Source organism: Rhea pennata, chromosome 5, assembly GCF_028389875.1.
Source record: "Rhea pennata isolate bPtePen1 chromosome 5, bPtePen1.pri, whole genome shotgun sequence".
NCBI lineage: Eukaryota > Metazoa > Chordata > Aves > Rheiformes > Rheidae > Rhea > Rhea pennata.
In genome coordinates this window covers 1,105,714-1,127,491 of record NC_084667.1, presented here as the reverse complement: position 1 = coordinate 1,127,491, position 21,778 = coordinate 1,105,714, and the positions used below count along the sequence as shown (strand labels likewise).

Below are 21,778 nucleotides of genomic sequence, written 5' to 3'. Positions count from 1 at the left end.
TGTTATATGCTATTACTGTCAGGGCACTCCACTGGATGAAGTCCAGTTATACTGTGCTGAGCATTGTGGTGCTGTTCTCTTCTTTGGTAGTATAACAAAGCATAACTTTGTTTTTCTGGGTGCAGGCTCTAATGTTGTGTCTCTTGCCTTGCTTTCTTAACAGAACGTTATCACTTATCCTATAAGATTGTGAGAACAGACAGTCGCCTGGTCCGAAGCATTCTGACTGCCCATGGATTTCATGAGGTGAGTGCAACAAACTTCAGAGTACTAACAGGTTGGCAAGCCAACACGTATGTGCTTGGTTGAATATCTTTTTTTTTGTTTGTTCATTTATTTGTTTATGCTGCAGCATTAGAATCAGGAAGTTCTGGCAGACCCTCTGAGTTTTCACATATTCTGCTAGTTGGACAGGGAATACTTCATCATGATTTTGGTCTTTTAAAAGAGTACGTTTTAGACTAAAGTCTGTAAAGTTGGGGCAAAGAGCTATCAAAGTAAAGGTTATGGTTTCTCATCTTGCCTTTAGAGCTTCAACTCCACCCTTGGGAAGTTCTGAAGGATTTTCATCTCAGCTAGGGTGAACTCTTAGAAACATTGTTGTAGTGTCTTATGTTTCTCTTTTAGCATATATTTTGCTCTAAACAACATCCCATCTGTAGCTAATGACAGTTTAACAAATCTATGTTTATGACAGAAAGCCTTCTGAATAAGGCAAAACTCAAGGAATCAATCTCCCAGGTTTCTAGAAGAAATCTGGAATGCTTTATAAATTGGATTTGGACAGTCTATGAAAAGAGCAAATCCACAAGCTGTATCTATGAGAAAATATGACATGCTTATTTCTCAGCAGCTCTATACAGTTGCTTAGGACAGGAGTCTGGCTGTAATTGAGCTAATATTAGAAAGAGATAGAAGAGATTCTCTTAAATGAGAATTGGTTTGCACCTACACCTGCTCTACACCTGTAGATGTAAAGGCACAATCTGTAGGAAAAGCAGTGGTGCTTCTCATTAGTTCTCTGGTTTTGTTTTATTTTTCCAGGTGCACCCCAATAGCAGTGATTATAATCTCATGTGGACAGGATCACACTTGAAGCCCTATTTGCTGCGTTCCCTTACAGATATTCAGAAAGTCAATCATTTCCCTAGGTAAGGCCAGGATGTCATGTTTTGCTGAATGTTTTTGTCATGATTTGCAGAAATCTGAATGTAGATAGCCCTTATTAAAAAAAATAAGGGGGGGGGGAGGGAGGAGAGAGAGAGAGAAGTGTGCGTGATTCTTTAAAGTCACCAAGCAGTGGGCATGTACCATGTGCTGTCTTCATTCAAAACAGTCTTGGGGGATTCGGGGAAGATGGCACGTGAGTGGAAGTGCTTGTCCCTAGCTGAAATACTAGATATTTGTGTTTTACTTGGGTGTGTAAGTGAAGCATCTGAGACCTCTGTGTTGTTACTTACGGAGATAGTCATCTGTCACCTGCTAAAGTTTACAAACACTGTTATAACACACTTTTGCTGTGCTTCAGTCTGTTTTCAGATATCCATAGGAACCTTGTAGGAATAGCAAGAGGCACTGTTGATGAAGATGGATATTAATAGGGCCTTAGAGCAGAGGGATAGTGAAACAAAAAAGTGGTTTTTGCAGGTTAGGTTTGAGACATCTAGCAGGGTTACAGGTACTTCGGTAACTAGAACAGTGGGTTTCTGGAATGTATTTTTCATGGAAAAAAATAGACACAGTTTCTTTTTTGGGGACTTCAGGTCATATGAACTGACAAGAAAAGATAGACTGTACAAAAATGTCAGTCGTATGCAGCAGACTCATGGATTCAAGACGTTCCACATCTTACCTCAGACCTTTATCCTCCCAGCAGAGTACCAGGAGTTCTGCAGTAAGTGACTGGCTAATGATGCCCAGCCTAAAGCAAAACAACTCTGTGTAGGGGGGGATTGCTTTTAATATTTCAGCTTGTTGTTTGTGCCAGTGGTTAAAGCAACAGAATAGGAGGAAATTGAAAGTACAGTGGAAGAGACTTACATCATTTCTTTATATCATTTCTGCTCTGCTGTATACTCCTTGCCTGCATAAGTTCTCTGCTTCGTAATACCCTGATTAACATCTACTGAAGAGAAATGCCAAAAGAAAATGTAGGACAAAGAAAAGAATCTGTCAGTGCAGCAGAAGAGACTTGAGGGAGGACTCATAATAATTACAGTGAGTCTCAAGTAGTGAAAAAAAGGACATTAAAAAGCAGAGATTGTAATCTTTTCCTGGAATTATCTAAAGCTTTTAACGTAGGCAACATTCTTGCTGCTCTGTAAATAAGTAAAATGGAAGATGTTTCACATTTGTGCTGTTTTCTTTTACCAGATACATATTCTAAAGACAGGGGCCCATGGATAGTGAAGCCTGTGGCCTCCTCCAGGGGTCGAGGTGTCTACCTGATCAACAATGTAAGTGTTTGGCAAAATGACTGCTCTAGAGTAATACAGTCTGCAAAACCATGCCAGCTGCCAGACAAGTGGCACAGAACATCTAACCAGATGTTGGCACTGCTCTGGACTTCAGCAGCAGATTGATACCTTAGCATTCCTGAGCAAATGTCCAAGCCTGCCCTGTTCTATACTGCATAACCAAGAACCAAGCTATTTCTGTATTTACTGTGCTTGTTTTGCAACATATACTCCTTTCAAGTCTTGGCTTCTAAGGAACCAGTTCATGTTCCCTGAGACAGTTTTGGAAGCTGTGCATCTTCATGTTCTCTTGTGACTGATGGTAGGCTGGCCTTGGGAAGATTCCCAGAAAGTTGTACATTTTTTTTTATTATTTTTATTTATTTTTTATTTTTAAATGTGTTTTCTGTTACTCTTGTTGAGGAGGGAAAGGGAGAACTCTCTGGTCATTTTTTCTTGTGCAACCCAAACAGTCTCACTGCAGCCCCCTGGAAATAAGAGCATTTAAAATGAAGTCACATGTGACACAGGAAGACATATATCAATCCTATAGAGTTTTATTATCTGCACACTAGTGTGCCTTTACAGAGGTGTAATGAGGATGACTCTTTGAAATTAATTTGCTGGTTAGTGTTGTTTTTTTCCCTCTTTTTTTAGACTTTGCATGGAGTTAGGTTGTCGTAGGTAACAAATACATTTGGGCAGGAGCCAGAACACATGAGGGGATTCCAGTAAATATTCTCAGCTTCAGAACTGACTAGGGGGTCATTTTAGTTTCACTCACTCAAACCACTTTAGCCTCCCCTGCACTGAAGGGGTCATGCTGCCTCATCCGTTCTCTACCTGGATCCTTTCCCATAAAATAAGGGAGCAATTCGCCAAGTGTATGAGGTAAGTATTTCCAGAGCTGCACTCAGCTCTTTCTTTGCTTGAAAGAGAGGAACGAGCTCAGGCTTAAGTGTAGGCAGTTGGCCATGAACTGGGGAAAAGACCTTTCTGGGACCAGTCTCCCTTTGTGCATATCTCTTTAGAAATATTTCAGATAGCTTTGCTCAAACATTTCATTTTCTTCAGTATGTTTCTGTGAAGAGAGCATCTTACAGGATCTCATTGCAAAAGAGTTCAAGAATTAAAATTCTCCCAGTTAAACAGGCTGTCAGTTTTGTGTGACATACTAGTGGAAGTTGAGTTTGTTCAATCATGTTGTATATATGCATCCTATATGCGGCCTAGGATTCCTGCTTATGCCACTGGTGATATGGCTGAAAGACAAATTAAATAAAGGCAGGATGATGCCTCTTTTGGCTCCTTTGCAAACTAGAGTCAAAGAACTGTTTTGCAAATATGAGGGATTGAAACTGGTTACAAGGAGAGACTTATATACAACAAAAAGTAAAAGCTGTTTAAAGAGGTCCCATGACTTTGAGATGTGCATTTGTCACGAGCTTCCTATTTGGAGCTCCGGAGGTAGATACTTTCTGGTATAGTTACCCCTGCTGTTGGCTGAACCTCACTAGAAGGTATTTACTTAGGTAGGGGGAATGGTTGTATACCAGCACTAGCTCTAGCTGTAAAGATCATAAGTTGAGGAGTCATCTTCACTCGTGACTTTCTCGCCTGCTGTAGTTATGTACTCCTTCGAATGTCTTCTAATAAAACCCTCCTCCATATGTCTAGTTAAACACTGGAGCAGCAAGCAGACTAACAGTTGCTTCTCAGATTTTCTTTCTCTTGCTTATTTTGCAGTATTGCTCTGTGGCTATTATATCTGCATTCCACTTTAAGGAGCAGATTCAGTGGACATTTTTTTCTGGAAATGTAATCGTTCCTTGGGCTTCTGGTTATCTTAATTATGTTGTCATTGACCAGTGGTTTTTTTTTCATCAGACACAGTTGTCGGGTAGAATGGCTTTAGAAGAGAAAGGCTAGAAAGATGGTAGCTTTGATCTAGCTATCTTGTTACTCTTTGTAAACTTGCTTTTCTCACTCTTGGATTCTCTGTCTCCTATAGCCAAGCCAGATTGTCCTGGAAGAAAACATCCTGGTTTCTCGTTACATCAGCAACCCCCTGCTCATAGATGGTGAGTGTGCTGAGGAATTTCTTCTCTCTCTCTCTCTCTCTCTCTCACTCTGGTTTTTAGGACATGGGATCTCTACAGCCTTTGCAAGAACTTAGTTAATTATTTGAGTGGTCAGTCTTCCTCTAGTAGCATGAAAACATGACTAGAAAATTCCTTAAAATCAGGAAGCTTTTCACCTGGGAAAGCTTCTGGCATTCTATGTCAGCAACAGGTTTGTTTACTTCTCCTACTGCCCTTAAGGTCTGCTGTTTCTTTTTTTCTTTATTTTTCTCCCCTCAACTGGATATGATGTCTGAAACATATTTACAACCACTGACTCTTGACAACTCTATTTCAGATTTCAAATTTGATGTGCGCCTGTATGTTCTGGTTACATCCTATGATCCACTGGTCATTTATCTCTATGAGGAAGGATTAGCCAGGTAGGGGAAATTTCTTCCTATCCTAAACTCCTGAAGAGTCTTGTGTGTCTTTTGATTATAGTTTAAACTAATGGAATCTAGTCCAGAGCATTTGGTGTCCACTTGCTTGAAAAATGTAATCTATATACCCAAGACACCAAAATCAATAATGGATGCAGTAAATAGTTATCCTTCCCTTCCAATTGCATCCCATCTTGTAGCTCTTTGTGAGAGGTAGCTAGTATACGGAGACTAACCATAGCCCTAGAGGTCTTCATGCTGCTCTGTGGTAGTCAGCTATACTGGTCTTAGTGTACAAATGTGGAATGGTGTAGAGGGAATAACTGAGCTGTTATCTCTTGTCAAAGGATGGTCCTAACTCTGGAGAGTGACTGTAGTTCTGTTACTGGGCTTGACTCCTTACTGAGTAACTTCAGCTGTACCTTCCAGCACAGCTAAAGGCTTGTGGCAAGTGTTGTGACTGAATGTTTTCAAATGGTAGGTATGAATTTATACGGTCAATATCCTTAATGACCCTTCAACTTTTCCCTTCTTCGGTGGCTCTAGAGTTAGTATATTTGTGTAGCGAGGGCTGGCCAGCCCTCTTTGGAGAACAGTGCTCTCGGGTGTGAGCAGAGATGACAGAAAATTTGGGAGAGGTGCTCTGCTTTGTGGCCTCCAGATGGCACTAGTGGTCTTTGATTTTAGCGATTTGGGTTTTTCACGTGCCCTGGATTTGTGAGTTCAGACATTTGGGAGAGAGGGAAGGATCCTGGAGCTACTGTTTTTTGGCTTTGTGTTTATCTCTTTGTCCTTCCATTTAACTGTGTGCTGTTAAAGGCTGAGGGAGACTTCCCTTGTGTAGTTCCCCTCTGGTGTTACGCTTTGAGTATTCCAAACAGAGGAAGAGCTTGACTGTTTCAGTCAAGTTGGTGACCTCTACCAGAAAAGGAGTGCTATCAAGAAGCCATTAGATGTAATAATTTTCTTGAAAATGTTGGGGCTTAATATTGCACGCGTTTGTGACCTGATGTTTCACTAGATACGTCCTTAGGCCTGGTTTCTGTTGGCATTAGCTAGAATTGTCATGACGTGATCTAGAGTGGAATTTGAGGCCTCAGTGCTGAGGAGAAGAAAGGAATTAGGGATCCAAGCCAGTGTTACCTGTGTTTCACTTTTCATATGAAAGAGAGTAGAAAAAATTTCCTTTGACAGCGGTGGAGGAGATCTGAAGGGTGTCTATCCTGAGGTGAGTAACAGAGCCTTCAGGTGTTGCTGCTTGATCTGTGTTAGAAGTCCTGAATAACTGTTTTGTTTGCCTGGCTGAAGTTGTCTATTCAATGCAATTTTTGAGGAAGATGTTGACCATAAATACCAGCTTATTTCTTTATCCCCCAGAAGAGTTTTGAGTGGAACTTAGGAGGGGCTGATGCTGAGAAGGTTTCTTTGTAGCTGCCTACCCCTTCCCCCCCCTCTCTTCCCTCTGTGAAGAAACTGTATTTTATGAGGACAGAGCCTTAGGTTAGCAAAGGCAGGTAGCAGACTTCTAGAGAATTACTAAGAATGGAATCAGTAAATGCGCTCTACTTTTGTGTTTCCTTACAATACTCCATTTGTGGTTTTGCCTGCATCAAACTTCCATTTGCCTGTTTTGGGTCCTGTCTACCTCCAGAAGGAATACTGCTAATTGATTTCATTTGGAGGATGTGTTTAGGGGTATTTGGAGATCTGTTTTTGCTTTTTCCTTCAGGCTTGAAACAAGACTGAAGCTGTGCCTAAGTGCTGTGCTTTATGTGCAGCACTGGGTGAATTAAAACCCTGTTCATTTAATTAAAATTTCTAGTGGCTAACATTTTTCTAATGCATTTAAAAATAGAGATAGACAAAGCATTCTGCCTTACATCTGATAAACTGGGAAATATTTAGTAACTCAATACCAGAAAGGACAACTATCATCTAGAATGGTCATCTGCAATTTGCAACCTGCAGAACTTCAGCTGGAATCTTTGCATCAAAGCTATAGCTTCGGATTGGCTTAAGGCATATACTCTAGAATGAGAAACAGACTTGACTAGTTTTTTCCAGGCTTGCCTGAACTCAGTCATCTAATCATATGTTAAGTCTATGCAGTTTTATTTATTTGTGACTTCTAGAGTTTGTGATTTAGAATATATTTATTGACATAGCTTTTAAATTCTAGTCTAGATATGAGGATCAGTGTTAATAAGCTACAATCCTAATTGCAAACTGACCTTAGGAAATGCTTTTAAAGGTGATTTACCGTACTCAGCAAACTGTTGCGTGAACACAAACAGGTGGAAGTCCGAAGGCTGCTCTTCTGGACAACTGAGTGAGTGGATTATGCTATTTTTTGGGAAGAGGATCCATGTAAGAGAATAACACGTCTGACTTGCATTTCAAATGCACCTGAAGAGGAAATGGGGCCAGGAATGGCTTAAGCTGTCAGTTTTGAACTTCTCCTCATCTCTCTGTCTGTGTGTGTGTCTCTCTCTAGGTGCAGACGTAATGCATGGTGAGAGAGAGTTCATGGTGAAATGGCTCTTTATTTTGGGGAGATTTTTGTACAGCCGATTTTCTTTGACTCAGTTATCAGATTTAGGTAGCCTTATTTCTGAACCCAAATGGCTGGAAGGGTCCTAGCCAAACAGGAACTTCTTAGTCAGATTTACACCAAAATTGAGAAATACATTAATTAAAAAAATAATAATAATAAAAAAGGGGAGGGGGAAGGAGAGGAACCAAGTGAAAACCAAACGTTCCTGTGAAGGGCCCGAGGAGCAGCGGCTGAGAAGGGGAGGCTTTCCGGAGTGACACAAGAGTTCCAGTAATGCTGGAGCAGGCACTTGGGCTTCAAATGCCCCAGCTCACTTTGCTCAGCATCTGATCTGCGGCACCCCTGCTTTCAGTAGCCCTGCTTCCTAATTAGCACTGACTTTGCTGGATATTTACCTTTTCTGTGCTGGATTCTTGTGGTTTCCAAAGAATTCAGGTGCTTGCTGTGAGCCAAGGAATTCACATTACCTCACAGGCTGTGCTGAGGCCAAAGCCTGCTGCAGCAGCACAGTCCCCCCTCGCAGTAACCCCTGCCTGGCAGGCCTTTGCTTCTCAGGGAATGTAATTCATTTCTGCGTGGATGCCTGGGATCAACCTACGACCACTTGACCAGACATCACCTTGCACAGGAGCTAGGGAGCAGTGGAGCAGTGCTTTTCACTAGACAGCCCTACTGGGCTTTGGACCAGCAGGTAGTGTATCAGGCCAGAAGTTTCCACTGCTTTCTTGCTTTTATTAACATAACCAGAGTTTGAGTCATTCTGGAGAAAGTTTATCTATTTATTTATTTATGATAGAAATTTACTCCCGATTCAGACATTTGTTGCCTCATTTTAGGCTATCTTTCTCTCTCTCTCTCTCGCTTTCTTTTTCTCCCTATAATTTTTAAACTTTGAATTTTCTTACTGTGTAAAATCGAGGGGATGAGCCTCAGGCCATTACTGCCTATGAGTTACAGTAGGACTTAGGACTAATATAGTCCTAAGTGATGACAAAGTGATGCCCTTAGTTATATCTTTCCAATTCCCATGAACAGGCATCTAGAAGCATGTCTAGGGGATAACAAATGGGCCTACATTAAGCTCCTTAGACTTGGGCTTCACTTTAAACAATCTGTTCTTGTTGAGCTTCAGCAAAACAGCTCTTTTGGTCGAAAGAGCAGTTTAAATAGGAAAATGGCTCCTTGACCGAAACATCTTGCAGTGATGTGGTTAGAACACTACTGGACAATGGCGATACGCTATTAAGTGCGGTTAGCTACCCCTCTCTTTGATGGTGTCCTTTAGGAAATTCTAAAGGAAAGGTAGCTGAATACTAGTTACCAAATTCCTTTTTTGTCTCCTCTTTAGACCCCTCTTCTTTTTTCATGCTTCTCAAGTTACTTTTTTGCAGTCTTCCTGGAGTCTTCCTTGGGTAGCAGAGGGTGGCCTCTGCTAGGTCCAGAAAGTAGAGGTAGACTTCATGGGTCTTTCTGCAGCCCTACTGTTTGACTTAGCAGCAGGATCTATGTACTGAAGAATCAGAGCAGCTGGACAGCTCTTGGTGACAGCGCTATGACAATCCAGCCACAGAAGGAAGAGGTTCAAAAGCCTATTAATGACAGGGCCTAACTTGGAAACTCACAAATTCACTTGTCTTTATATCTTTTTGTAATGAGTCTTATTTTCTTTCCCTGCAGATGCCTGGTAAATTTGCTTCTGGATCTTGTTACTTAATACTGAATTGTTAGAATAAATCTGTCTAGCTTTGGTTAGAGAGACTCTGCCATAACTAAGATATCACCAAAACTTTCTTAAATGTTTTGTAACTCCCTTACAAACTTTGGCTTCTATTCATACTTGGTTGCAAACTAACATATTAGGTGAATGTCATGAAGAGTACTGATGCCAGAGATGGGGACGGGGTTGTGATGGTCTCTAGATTGTTTTGCTTTCTCTTTTGTCTTGTACTGTAAGGGAACAGGGTCCCCAGTTGGCCCCAGACCCTGAATGTCCATTCTTCTGTAAAGGTCCTAGTCCAATGAGCAGTTCCCTCAAGGCATCTTGTTTCTTTTGGTCCTGATTTTTAGCAGCGGTTCATGGGAACCATAAAGAAAATTCAGTGGTGCAAACAACTTTCTATGTGGTCTCAGTTCACCAAACAAAGTGGCAGCCAGTAGACAAACAGGGAGGCCAGAGCCTAATGCATAGGGAGGGAGAGGGGAAGAGGGGCTGAGAAAGATTCCAAGAAGAAAATGTGCGGAGCGTGCTTATAGAAACACTGCAGTGGTTATTTCCAGGACATTTAGGCAGGAGCCCTGTGTGCAGTCATGGAAAAGACTGTCATGTGTGCTTTTTCTGTAGCACTTGTTTGAGAGAAAAGGGATTAACTATTCTTTCCTTCTTCCCACTCCAGGGTCTTTTCTCCTCCTCCGTTCCCAGGCTCTGGCTTGATGTCACAAATAAGCATTCCAGAGCTGCCAAGTTCTGTGCAAAACCATGTAACATCTTATGTAAATATTTAATGATCTAGTTTACGTATTTGCAAAATAACTTGCATATGACAAACTTCACCTTGTGGTCAATTTATTTCCTGAAGCAGTGCTGGGGATAAGGCAAAGAGCAGTACAGAGCCTCTCGGGTAGTGTGCTGACTGGATGTGTGATAGTACAAGGCTAGGTTGTTTGGGTGAAGGCAGTGTGGGGGTGTGGGTCAAGGGTGAGTCACAGTTCATCATGGTGTGGTAGATTTGGGGATTTCTGGAGGAAAGTGTGTGTTCTGTGATGTGCTGTAGATTGCTAGGTCACGAAGCGGAAGTGCTGCATGTTACTGGCAGAGTAGGTGGGCCGCTGAAGGTGAAAATTAAATTTGTTTATAGACTTGCAATGAAGTCTTGCAGGTTGGAGAGGGAGAGCAGTAACCTGTCAGTATCTAAATACGAAAGAGGATTTTTAATAGGGAAGTCTGTAGCATGACAGGCAGGTGGAGAGCTGGGATGCCTCTGGGTGATTTACCTGGAGTGTCTGGAGACCCAGGAGACTGAGGGTCCTTCTGGAGACTGAAGGAATTAGTAAGGAATTCTCCCTTGATTTCTCTTCCTGCTGGCCAGGCCACCTGCTGCCAGCACTGCTATCCTACTGCTTGCCTTTGATTGCTCTTTCTCCCTCACTGATCCAACAGAGAGTGCAGCCAGAGGGAAGGCAAATCTGCTCTTGTTGAAGGTGAGCTTCATAGCAGTGTGCAGTTGCTGGGAAAGGAAACTAATTTTTGCCTTCAGCTCAAGCTGGCACGTGACTGTGACTTTCAGCTGAGGTGTAGGCAGATGTGTCAGAACTGTTGAATGCAAGAGTGTAGTTTTTCTATTCTAGGTTTTGAATTCAGAAATGAAGGTCACTTATTCTTCTTGCAGCTCTGCTGAGGAGAGGTAAACTGCAGTGAGTCAGGGCTGTTTGCAATCTGATTGAACTGCTATTTCTGCCTGAAAAGCTGAATTGCTGGCAGCAGTTTGAATGGAAACTGAAGAGTGCACAGTCAACCTCAGTTTAACCTTTCCTATTCCATAACTGTAGTTTTGGGGTAGAAATTTCCCTATGATATTTTTATCTGGAGATTTTTGGACACTAATGGCCTGCACATTTTGCTAGCAGGTTTCCTTAGTTTTGTTAACTTATGCCTTTCCTTAGCACAGTTTTAGAAGGACAGAATTGCTCAGAAGAGAGTATTTAAGATCCACAAGAATGGCAGAGGTGCAGTGAAGGCTGGGAAGCAATAAGATGATGAGAGTGAATATCTATTTGTATTGCTTGCTCAGTATGCAGAGTGAATACAAACAGTACGTAACATTAAGGTACAGGATTGCCATTGTGAGCTATACTATCTCTGTGTAATATGTATCACAGAAGTGACCCAGGTTAATGCTATGATGGGGAACAATTCCTCCTGCTTCCCTGCCTATCCCTCCTAAAGCCCAATGTCAGGTGGTGGAACAGAGTTCTGTCAACACTGGAAAAAGCCAGCATTGAAAACTGTGATTAGAACCTGTGTTGTGGAATGAGCGAATCTGAATGTGAGCCAAAACATAGTTGATATCCTTCTGTTGGTTGATACAGGACAGATACCCATTCCTTTCTTGGCTTCTCTATAGTATTTGATGTTGCTGACAATAAGAACTGTTGTTTTGGATGATAGGGGCTTAAAGGAATGTGCTGAAGTGGCAGAAATCCTTCCTATCTGACTAATCCTGGAAAATTTCACCTGTTACCAGGTCTTATTATTGAGTAGTCCTTCAGGAAAAAAGAAATCTTTCAAACCTACTATGAATCCAGTGGTTGAGCTGTTCGGACCACTTGGACTTAAGCACCAGCAATACTGTTTGGAGTCAAGCATGTTGGGTCTTGCCATCTCAAAGCCTGTAGAATAGCCTAGAACTTGGATGGGATCGATTCACAGTGGAAAATCAGAATTGGTTGAAGCAGAGCAAGAAGGAGGTGGTATTAGCGAGCAGAAGATGCATTTTGAAGTCTTACTCCATAGAATAGTCTCCTTTGGCAGAAGATACACTTCTCCATTTGGACAGTCCAGCCTATAATTTAGGAATACTATTGGATTCCTGGCTGATCGCAAGGTCCCACATAGCAGCGTCCACGAGTAATGCTTTGGCTAGGAAACTGTCCTATCCTGGCGGGTGATGACCTGGCCTCAGTTATTTGCGCCTTCGTCACTCCTTGGCTGTATTATAGCAATATGAGATACCTGGGCATGAAGCCTTTAGTGCTTAGGAAACTAGCTAGTACAGAATGCTGCGGCATGTGTTCATGGTAGCTTGTGTTACTGGGAGAACACCAGGTTGTCCTTTACTTTCTGTGCTACCTTCCCCTATAGTTATTAAATTGCTTTTAGGATCTTAGTCCTTATCTTTTAGGTGGTAAATGGTCTGTCCTGGGATGAGTAAAAGATGTCTTACACTTCTTAATGGAGTGGCCATAAACATGATCCTCCTTTATTAGACTGAAAGAGTTCTCAAGAATTTATTCTAATCTCAATTTAACACCCAGATGATCTTAACAATTATTGAAAGTTTACTACTTTCCATTCTTACTGTAAAGACTCTTCCTTGGACCTCACTGTCTCTAAAAATAAATTCTAAGATTCTGTTCAAACAAGATGTTCCATAGCTGGTGACTTGTTCTGCTTCCTCGATGGAACAAATGTGGTAGATGAATTGTTACTGCATTGCAAGAGTTACAAAACTACATTACTACATTGCAAGAAAGATAGTGATGTGTAGTATGAAAAGCTATAGAAGTATTGAGCACTAAAGTTAACTGTAACTGATACCTCAGCGATAGTAATACTGTCCTAAGCCACTGCTAAACACAAAACAAGGGGTGTAGGCTGTTGCTAACATTATATTTATGTTCTGTCATCATTCTAACATGTAGAGGTTATTGATAGGGGCTCTAGAAATAACTTGGATTTCCTCTATGGGATTTGCTGATTTGTGCTCTGCATAAGGATAATAAGGTGGTCAAACCAACTCCTAGAGAATATATTTGTCTGGAATGTGATTCTGTTGCTTAAAAATTTTTTTTTTTTTTTGAAAGCCAGTGACTGAGGAAGGTCTCTGGAAAAGCAAGCAAGTATTTGAAAGGTGAAATGCTGTTGATTAGAAGTATTGACTAGGTCTGCCAGGTGTTGATATCTTCGTGTTGCTGGTATGTGCATATTTAAGAAAAATAAGAGGTTGATAAGTGTGGTGGACATCATCACGCTCTGCTAAGTATTGAGGGAACCATGCTTTTCTGAAACTCCTACTTTCTTTTGGCTGAGTATCTTTGAGGATCTGGTTACTGGGATCCTATCAACAAATGCTTTGAGTATACCGCTTATTAGCGACTGTTAAAGTGAAGATCAAAAAGCCATAATTAAGAACGCAATACAGGGCTGTTGTCATTATTTTCAAAACGGAAGTGTTAAATCCAGGAAACTTACAGTTAAATTGAAAATAAATTCAAATATTTTTAAGTTGTGGAAATATGTGGAAAGGGGATCCAGACTCTTTTCTGTTACCAACTGCTTTAACTTTGCATGTAGTTAACAATCACAAAAATTTGGTGTAAAATCTGGGTGGAGGCAGAGGAAGATTATTATTATTCCCTGCACACCCCCCCCCCCCCCATTCCTTTAACCTTGCCATTCAAGAGTTAGCTTCTCCTTTGGCAGAAACCCTTTGTGGTTTGGAAGTTGCATCGTGAAGAGTTTTCTGTTTGTTTTCTGCTCCCACCTCTGTATGTAAGAAGAAATATATCTTGTGTGCATCTTCAGGGACTTGCTGGTATTGCTCTGGGCGGGGAGAGAGCAAGAGAGCTCTCTAAAGGGCTCCCAGGGCAGCAGGGGCTTCAGTTTCACTGAGAAATGAGATTTTGGCAGATATTTCTAAAGAAAGGATGTGTTTTGCGTAACTTGTCATTAGATGTTGTATAGTTTAGCTTCTCCTGCAAGCTTTATTCGATTATGGAAAATAACAGGGAAAGGGTGAAGAGGGATAGCTATTATTAAAGTGAAGGGAGAAGGTTGCATTCTTTTCTGGATGTCAAATTCATTGCACAGCCAGATGCTCCCTGTGTCGTGTTTCTAAATTCCTTTCCCTTTCTCGCTCCTCCATTTTTCTTCTCCCATTGCCTGCTTTGAGGACTCACTGAATCTACTGTCCTCCTCCTACAGCTGACTCTGCCCCACAGGCCTGGTACTTTTTCCCTTTTGCCAGGGTCTCCCCTGTGCCTGACTTCTCCTTTATCCTTTCTCATCCTTTTCTTCTTTTTTTTTTTTTTTTCCTTTTTTTATTTGAGACATTGGCATCTTAAGGTGTTATTGTAGGAGGATGGTTAGAATGGAGAAGAGCTTTTTGTAGAGGAACACGCAGTGTTACAGCAGCAGTTGCGGTTGTCAGTACTGGGCATACAGGTAGTTCTGCCAACAGGATACCCTGGATTCTGTCTTTGATCTTTGTTTTACAGATTTTTCTCCAAAATTTGGTGAGGTTTAAAATATACGTTGAAACAGGAATTGATTGCATGCAAGATAATTATTACATGACACTTACCTTGATGATGCATTCTTTTCTGGATAACAGTTTTACAGATGTGGCTGAAAATAGTATTATTGTCTGCTTAATGTGTGGAGAGTTTTTTGTTTGTGTGGTTTTTGTTTTTGTTTTGTTTTGTTTTGTTTTAAAGGTTACTTATGATCTATTCCTAAAATGGAGGTACTGCCCTTTTTCTGTCCTGACTGTGCATCCTAACACTCTCCTTTGTCATGCCCAGAAGAGAGTGTGTCTGCAGCTGATTGAAAGTTAATTTTATTTTTCTATATTTGCGCAAGTGGGTTTTCTGTCAGATCTGTGAACTGATTTTAATTACCTGTAGTTGTGCAATTTATGGAGCAGGTCAAGGAGACTGCCTGGGGTGTGCAACTAAGCAGGTGGTGAGCTTTCAGCTGCAGTGCATCCTTGGACTGACTAAGACTGATCATGCACCAGCACATTTATAGTGTAACTTTTGCACCAGGTGTAATTTGAAAGTCCTGCACTTTCCTGGCTGCTGTTCCATCCTCATGTCCGTTTCCCTTTCTGGCGTGGGTATGTGTTGACCAGAAGGGAACTGATCCATACAGCAGTAATGGAGGAACTGTATGGGAAACTGAATTAGCAGTTGGCTGCGGGAGGTTCTTTCCCTGCCCTAGAAGCAATGTCTGCTTAAATTCTTTTGGCATTCATTGAACTTACTAAAGAGGTATGCTTTTGACAGGATTGCAATTTAAATTGCTTCAGTGCAATTCCATGCCTTATTCCTGTGATCATTCATGGGCTCATGCTGTCCCTTGTATTGTGCCACCACAAGCATTTCTGCACCCATGCAGTGAAATGATCTCATTTGACAAACAACCCAGCAAGAAAAGGCTTGCTGTGCAGTGACAGATACTCTGGTGCCAGTGTTGTGCAGGTAGACTGAAGATGGGTAGCTAAGGAAGGAGGGTGCTGATAGCTTAAGTCTACGCAGCCACTAAAAAAAGTGCTGATCAAATTATACCTTTCCGTTTGTAGCTGTGTGGATCAGGGAGCTGATCTGCTTTTTTCACCGTCTTCCTTCTTCCCCATTCCCCTTCCTCTGCTCCTCTCTCCCCTCCTCAACAACAACGAAAAACTCTTAATGCCTTACAGACCAAAATCATGTGTTATTTTTCATCTGGATCAAATTTTTGATTCAGCTCTCTATGTGGCTACACAAATCTGATGGCAATGTGTGGCTAAGGCAGTGGTGATGAAGTGATTGGTTGCAGTACATGTAATACCTTTAATCAAGAAGTCCCCGGTGATATTTCTGTAGAGAGGCTGATTTAACTATGATACTGGTGGCTATAACAAGGTTCAGACAAACAGTGGGCTTTGGGCTGGACAAGCTGTAGCAGTGACTTGCTACTGATAGCTGTCTTTCCTAAAGTCCCTTAGTCCTTTCCTTGTACATAAGTTATATGACATCTTTGATGTGATATGGAAGGAATGAGTGGTCTCCAAGAATGGCAGCATTCCTGAAGGAGCTGCTACCTTGTTGGACAAATTGATTTGACCTGCAGATTGTGCCTGGTTTCTTGAGTCTCTTGAGAAAGAGCATTGCCAGTTGTAGTTCTTGTAGTAGTGATGCTACTGGTTGTGATAGAAACCTGTTTCAACCCTTAATCTTTCTTAAAGCATTCTTGGAGTATAGAAGAACTAAACTGTGCTCATATGACCCTTCAGGGAATATTGACTCTGGTATACATATATAGCTTGATCTTTCTGTATGTGCACGTTTCTCAGAATCACTGGATCTTGTGCATTCGCAGTAGGTCCTGGTGTGAAATTGGAGGGACTAAAGCTAAGTGTGATGCTGACTAAAGCTAAACAGCCTACCTGGCAGATCTCAGCAGCCAGGAAAAATATTTTAGCCTGAAGTGTAGTGTACAGTGTTAGGTTGTGAAAACTCCCAGGAGATCAAATGGAACTCTCTCTGCTCTAAGGCGCAAGAGACAAGACTATATGCACCTGCATGCGGCCCTGCAGAATAAACTGTAGTTTTGTTGGGGGGAGGTTGCATTTGATGAAATCTCATTGAGTACATCCTTTTTCTAGGTGCTGTAATTGAGTGGTCTGTATAGCAGGACATATTTAGTAAGCATGTCATGCTTTTAGGAAGCACTATAAATCTTTATCCCTGTTTGTAGGTTTGCAACAGTGAGGTATGACCAGGCATCCAAGAACATTAAAAACCAGTTTATGCATCTGACCAACTACAGTGTCAACAAGAAGAGTGGAGATTATGTCAGGTACTTAACTGGAAAATGGAACCTGATTTCTGGGGATTGGTCAACTTACCTGAGCTGATACAAGGTTGGTGGCAGTCCTCAAGATAGACTGTGGTGTGAACTTGCTTGTTTTGTTTATTTTAGCTGTGATGATCCTGAAGTAGAGGATTATGGAAACAAGTGGAGCATGAGTGCAATGCTGAGGTACTTAAAACAAGAGGGGAGAGACACAGCAGGTCAGTAGAGATCTTGTTCTTTTGTTCCCTTGTTGGATCTTAGCCATCCTCCCAGTGAGAATGTTAAGAAAAGTCAGGGAAGAACCATAGTGAGTTCCATTTAGCGTCAGAACAGGGTGGAGGGAAATGTTGTTCCTTATAGCTAATTCACTAGGACTGTGAACTTATACTGTATCCCCAGAGATGAGTCCTACCCTTTCCCTTTTGCAAATTATATTCTGAGACTTTCTCAGGGTGTGTTTCTTAATATTTTACCTACATTTCCCGTTTCTTAAGGTCATCCCATCCCTTCTAAAAGCTTCCCTCCCTCTTCTGCTCCCATGGCCTGCTCAGTCTGATGAGTGACCAACCTCTGGAGAACTGTGCCAGTTTGAATGACTCTTGGATGTGGTGTCATCTTTCCATGGCTCAGGTTTTTGCTGAGTGTTTTCACTTCAGTCTGTGTTCATATAAAATAGCTCCCTCTTCCACACCTTTGCTGGGTCTGCTTGGAGTAAATGCATCTGCAGAGCAGAATCAAAGTTATAACCTTTCTTAAGGGATAAATTACCTGTGATACTGAGCACTCAGTAACACTAACTGATAGCAGCTATGCCCATCTTGTGAGTGTTGCCAGGGAACACTTAGATGATGGAGGAAGGGGTTTGAATCTGGCTTTCAAATGGAAGTAGATCTTTTCCCCATTGTGTGCATGCATGGCTATCTAATCACTTGCACCATACATTTTCAGTCAGTTGTACACAACTGGTTTTTTGGTACTGTTTTCCCTTCTAATCTGAAGTGTACAATATACACTCTTATGACTAAGTAAATTGTTGAGCAATGTGAGATGGTTTCACTGTAAACTGTTACAAGGCTTCTTGCACCTTTCTCTGATGCATCTAGTTCTGGTCATAGGGAAGCAGAATGCTGGCTGGAGAGTGCTGGCCCTGTCTGAGCTGGCAAGTTTTTTGTGCTCTGGGATGTTTATGTGCACTCTGGCATGCTCATGCTTCCACTTAGTTCTCTCTTGGCACAGAAGTTCACATCTGACTTTGCTTGCATTTTCCTTAGCATTTGTTCAAATCCCTGCATGTCATCTTCAGAACTTGAAAAGTAGTAACTGTAGGGTTAAACTGAACTCCCTGGTTAAGTGGTTTGTACTAAATGTTCTTTGGGACAGGGATTCCTAAGGGTCTGCACGGGTTTGTTGGAGTTTTTGATGTGTTTGCTTGCTTTTCCTTTAAGGGTAAGGGAGGGTGCTACCACCTCTACTAACTTTGTAGACTAGGACTCTAGTGTCTGTTCATTCTCTTCTCTCACTTCTCTATTATTTGCCATTGAGAATAGAAACTAATAGTGTATTGTTCTTTGTACTGCATGACTCATCTCAAGCCCAGTGTAGGATTCAGGTCTCCATCTAATGTGTATCTTTTCTTACCTTTTGCTGCCTGTCTCAGCTCTGCTTCTTTGTTCTGAGCTCTGTTTACAGGCTTACATAGGAGCTGGAGAGAGCTTCCTTGCTGCAACTGCAGAGTGCCTGCAGGCCTGGGTCCTGTCACCAGTCATATCACTCTGAAATGATCTGTAAATCATAGCTGGGAAACAGTTGCTTTAGAGGAAGGTGCAACATTACAGAACAGTTAATTCATAAAAGTCCACAAGAAAAACTTATTTTGTACCTCAATGACTTTGGCTTGTACCCTGTAGTTTGAGGGTTTATCTCCTAGTGCACTCCTGTTTAATCCTTCCCGATGGTGTGATCGGACTCCAGCTGACTTGTGCTGGTGTGCTTGCCACATGTGCCTGCCTACTTGCACTATACATGTACTCACTTTTATTATACTCACTTGTGAGCATTTTTGCACTAAAATACTTACGCGTGTACATGCCTGCTTGCATGGATTTCCATTTAAACATCATGGCTTGTTATCCATAGGCTCTTACGTGCTTTGGTTCACAAGGCTATGTTTCCATATGCGTATACTCACGCTTTTCTAGATATTCTGTACTGCTTCTCAGTCTACTTTTTCTCTCCCCCTCCCCCTTGCAGCATTAATGGCCAACGTGGAGGACCTGATTATCAAGACTGTACTTTCTGCTGAGCTGGTCATTGCCACAGCCTGTAAAACTTTTCTTTCACATCGTGGCAACTGCTTTGGTAAGGAACTGCGGGCATCTTTGTTGATTAGCTCTTAAGTGCTGTTTGCAACTTCCAACTTTCCAATGCTACAGCTAAATTTTGATTTCCTTTTGGAAGGAGGTGTGATTTTGCTTTCTCTCACTGTAGGCCTCTCTGAGGTTCGGGGGTTTCAGGTTGAATCACCTTTGCCCATGTACCAGTGTCATTCATCAGAGTCTGATGCTAGAAAAGGGGATGATGAAACGGGATCTGGGGGAGTGCTGGAAAGTTAAAGTAACAGTCCCACCGGTGCACTTGCAAAGGGTAGCCATTTTAAACATCCCTTCAAAGCATTTAATATTTACTGTTGGGTTAGATGGCTCAGTGTAGTGCTGAATTACTGTATCCTTTGTCTGAGGACTAGGGAGGATGGTGCAACAAAGTGCCTGGAATTGCAGTGGTGGTAATACTTCTGGGCTTGTGCTTATGTGAGAATACCACATGGCGGCGTAAAAGCCTGTTCCTGATGGAAGCTGGATGCAAAACAATGTGCTGGCAAAGGGTTTTGAGAACTCACTGGCAACAGCGGCTGGGAAGAGCTCCAGAAAGCAGCGGCTGGTACCACAGTGTACCTTCTCCTGCTTTTCAGTGGCTGCTTCCCAACCTTCCCTAAAGCGGCCTCCTCCTGCTGTTAGCTGCCCTCTATACACACAAATACATGCACGAGGTAGGAGTCTTGGAGTAGGGGAAATGAATCTATAAATTAGCCTCAAATAGTCAGTGTTTAAACCAGTGACCAAGCTTAGCCTAGGCTATCATGTTTTTAGGTATTGAGAGGGAACTTATATTTAAACTGTGACAGGTAAATCTGCTTGTGTGGTCCTTGCATTGCACATGAGTATTTACAGTCCTGCAGCTTTCCCCATGCTGACATGAATGCTGTCGTCACTGGATTCTCAGGGTCATGAGACACAGTGAAGAATCCAAGGAGGAGCAATGGCTAAGATGTTATTTGATTATCTGACAAGCTAGCAATCTGTCTGGCCTTAGCTTCTCCTGAGCGACTCTGATGCCTTCTTTCAGAGCTGGAGAACCTTGGCATTGATGGGGATTTGTAAGTTAGATGATTGCTTCTAGTGAAGTAGCAGTTTAGCAGCTATTCCAAGAATATTAACAACTGGATTTTTACAGACCAAACCAAAACAAAAATACAAAAAATACCCAAACCTTAACTACTTCTGTTTTGCTTCTCCCTTTTCCTCTCCGCTTGTCTCTAGTTTCTTCTGAGCTGCTTATGTGGAAACTAATGTTCCTCATGTGTTTTCTGCTGGGCCTGGCTTTGAGGTTATCCCACTTCCTGCTGCCTCCCCAGGGCTGTACTAACCACCCTCTCAGATGCTCCCCCACAAATAAACTGTTTTGTTCCATTTGTTTCAGTGTAAACATGAATTAAGAGCTTCCCAGGAAAGAGAGCTTAAGTAGGAGCCACATTGTTTCCCTTGGGAGCCAGAAGCATTCCCAGAGCTCTCTACTTTCTGCCACCTTCCCCCACAATTAAGTGGTGGTCCTTGTCCCAAGGATTTAAGCTGCCCTTGTCATCCTGTATGGCTTATTCTTCATCCCTGTGTCTTTTTCTGACCTTCTTTAGCCTTGTCACTTTTAACCCTATTGTAAAACAGACATTTTTTTTTCTAGCATGAAATGTTCAAAATGGCTAAATTCATAACTGTTCCTGTGAATGAGTGCAGGGAGAAAATAGAGTGAAGATTTCAAGGCAGCATGTAGAGCCTCCCAAGAGCCTGCTTTTGTTGTTGTTGGGGTTTTTTCTCCCCCCTCTACTGGCCTGTGAACAATGAAACTGCATGTATGCCCAGAGAAGATGGATCATTTAAAAAGAATCTCGGAGTTCTGAAACCTATAGCTCAGATTCATATACAGAGGAAGGTCTCAGTTGGAAAGTCCTAGAACAACATGACTAACTTCATGTGTTTTCTACTCGTCTTTATAATGCTTCGGGGGTAGGAGGGGCAGGACTCCAGCACAACTACCACTTTTTTTTTTTCCTAAAAATTAAATCACAAGTTCTTATTTGTTTAGATCAGGCTGCCCACTTTTCTTTCTGTAATGGTTTAGATCTCCTGCTGTGGTGCTCCGTTCCTTTCCCAAGTGTTCTCTATGCTGTTTTTTCAGTTTAAAGGAAGAGAAATGTAATGTCCTAATTAAGACTATAGGGAGAATTTATGGAAGAGAATATAATTACTTGAGTACAAACCTAGTAATAATCCTGGGACAACTGTCTCATCCCCTTTGCTTTTTAAAAACCCACAAACAACAAGCTAGCCAAATAACAGTGGAAAAAACACTGTTCTTTCTGATGAAAAAGTATTTATTCCTTTGATTTATATTGTTCTTCAATTAATACTTCTGGCTCTCAATCAAGTTAGGAAGTTGGTTTAGGTCTGCACAGGGATGGTCATTGGTCCACTTGTGTACTATTTCTGGACACATCCTTGGCTTTTCCTTTTGGTAGCAGACTTCTTTCAAAGACTTATCTTACCTGAGTCTGCCTAACACAGCCCATGATTCAGTCATGTTTCTAGACAGGTAGGATG

The 21,778-nt window shown here is 41.8% G+C and overlaps 1 protein-coding gene across 3 annotated transcripts in view; it reads left to right on the top strand.

Annotated features, from left to right (window-relative positions):
- Nucleotides 1–21,778, top strand: part of TTLL5 (tubulin tyrosine ligase like 5) — a 130,541-nt gene that overhangs the window by 5,049 nt on the left and 103,714 nt on the right. For all 3 annotated transcript variants that reach the window (XM_062577517.1, XM_062577514.1, XM_062577515.1), the window contains exons 4-12: nt 164–246; nt 1,045–1,151; nt 1,764–1,894; nt 2,374–2,456; nt 4,468–4,537; nt 4,875–4,959; nt 16,749–16,850; nt 16,974–17,065; nt 19,098–19,205. In XM_062577517.1, the coding sequence (XP_062433501.1) occupies nt 164–246; nt 1,045–1,151; nt 1,764–1,894; nt 2,374–2,456; nt 4,468–4,537; nt 4,875–4,959; nt 16,749–16,850; nt 16,974–17,065; nt 19,098–19,205 (861 nt within the window). The remainder of the gene's footprint in view (nt 1–163; nt 247–1,044; nt 1,152–1,763; nt 1,895–2,373; nt 2,457–4,467; nt 4,538–4,874; nt 4,960–16,748; nt 16,851–16,973; nt 17,066–19,097; nt 19,206–21,778) is intronic.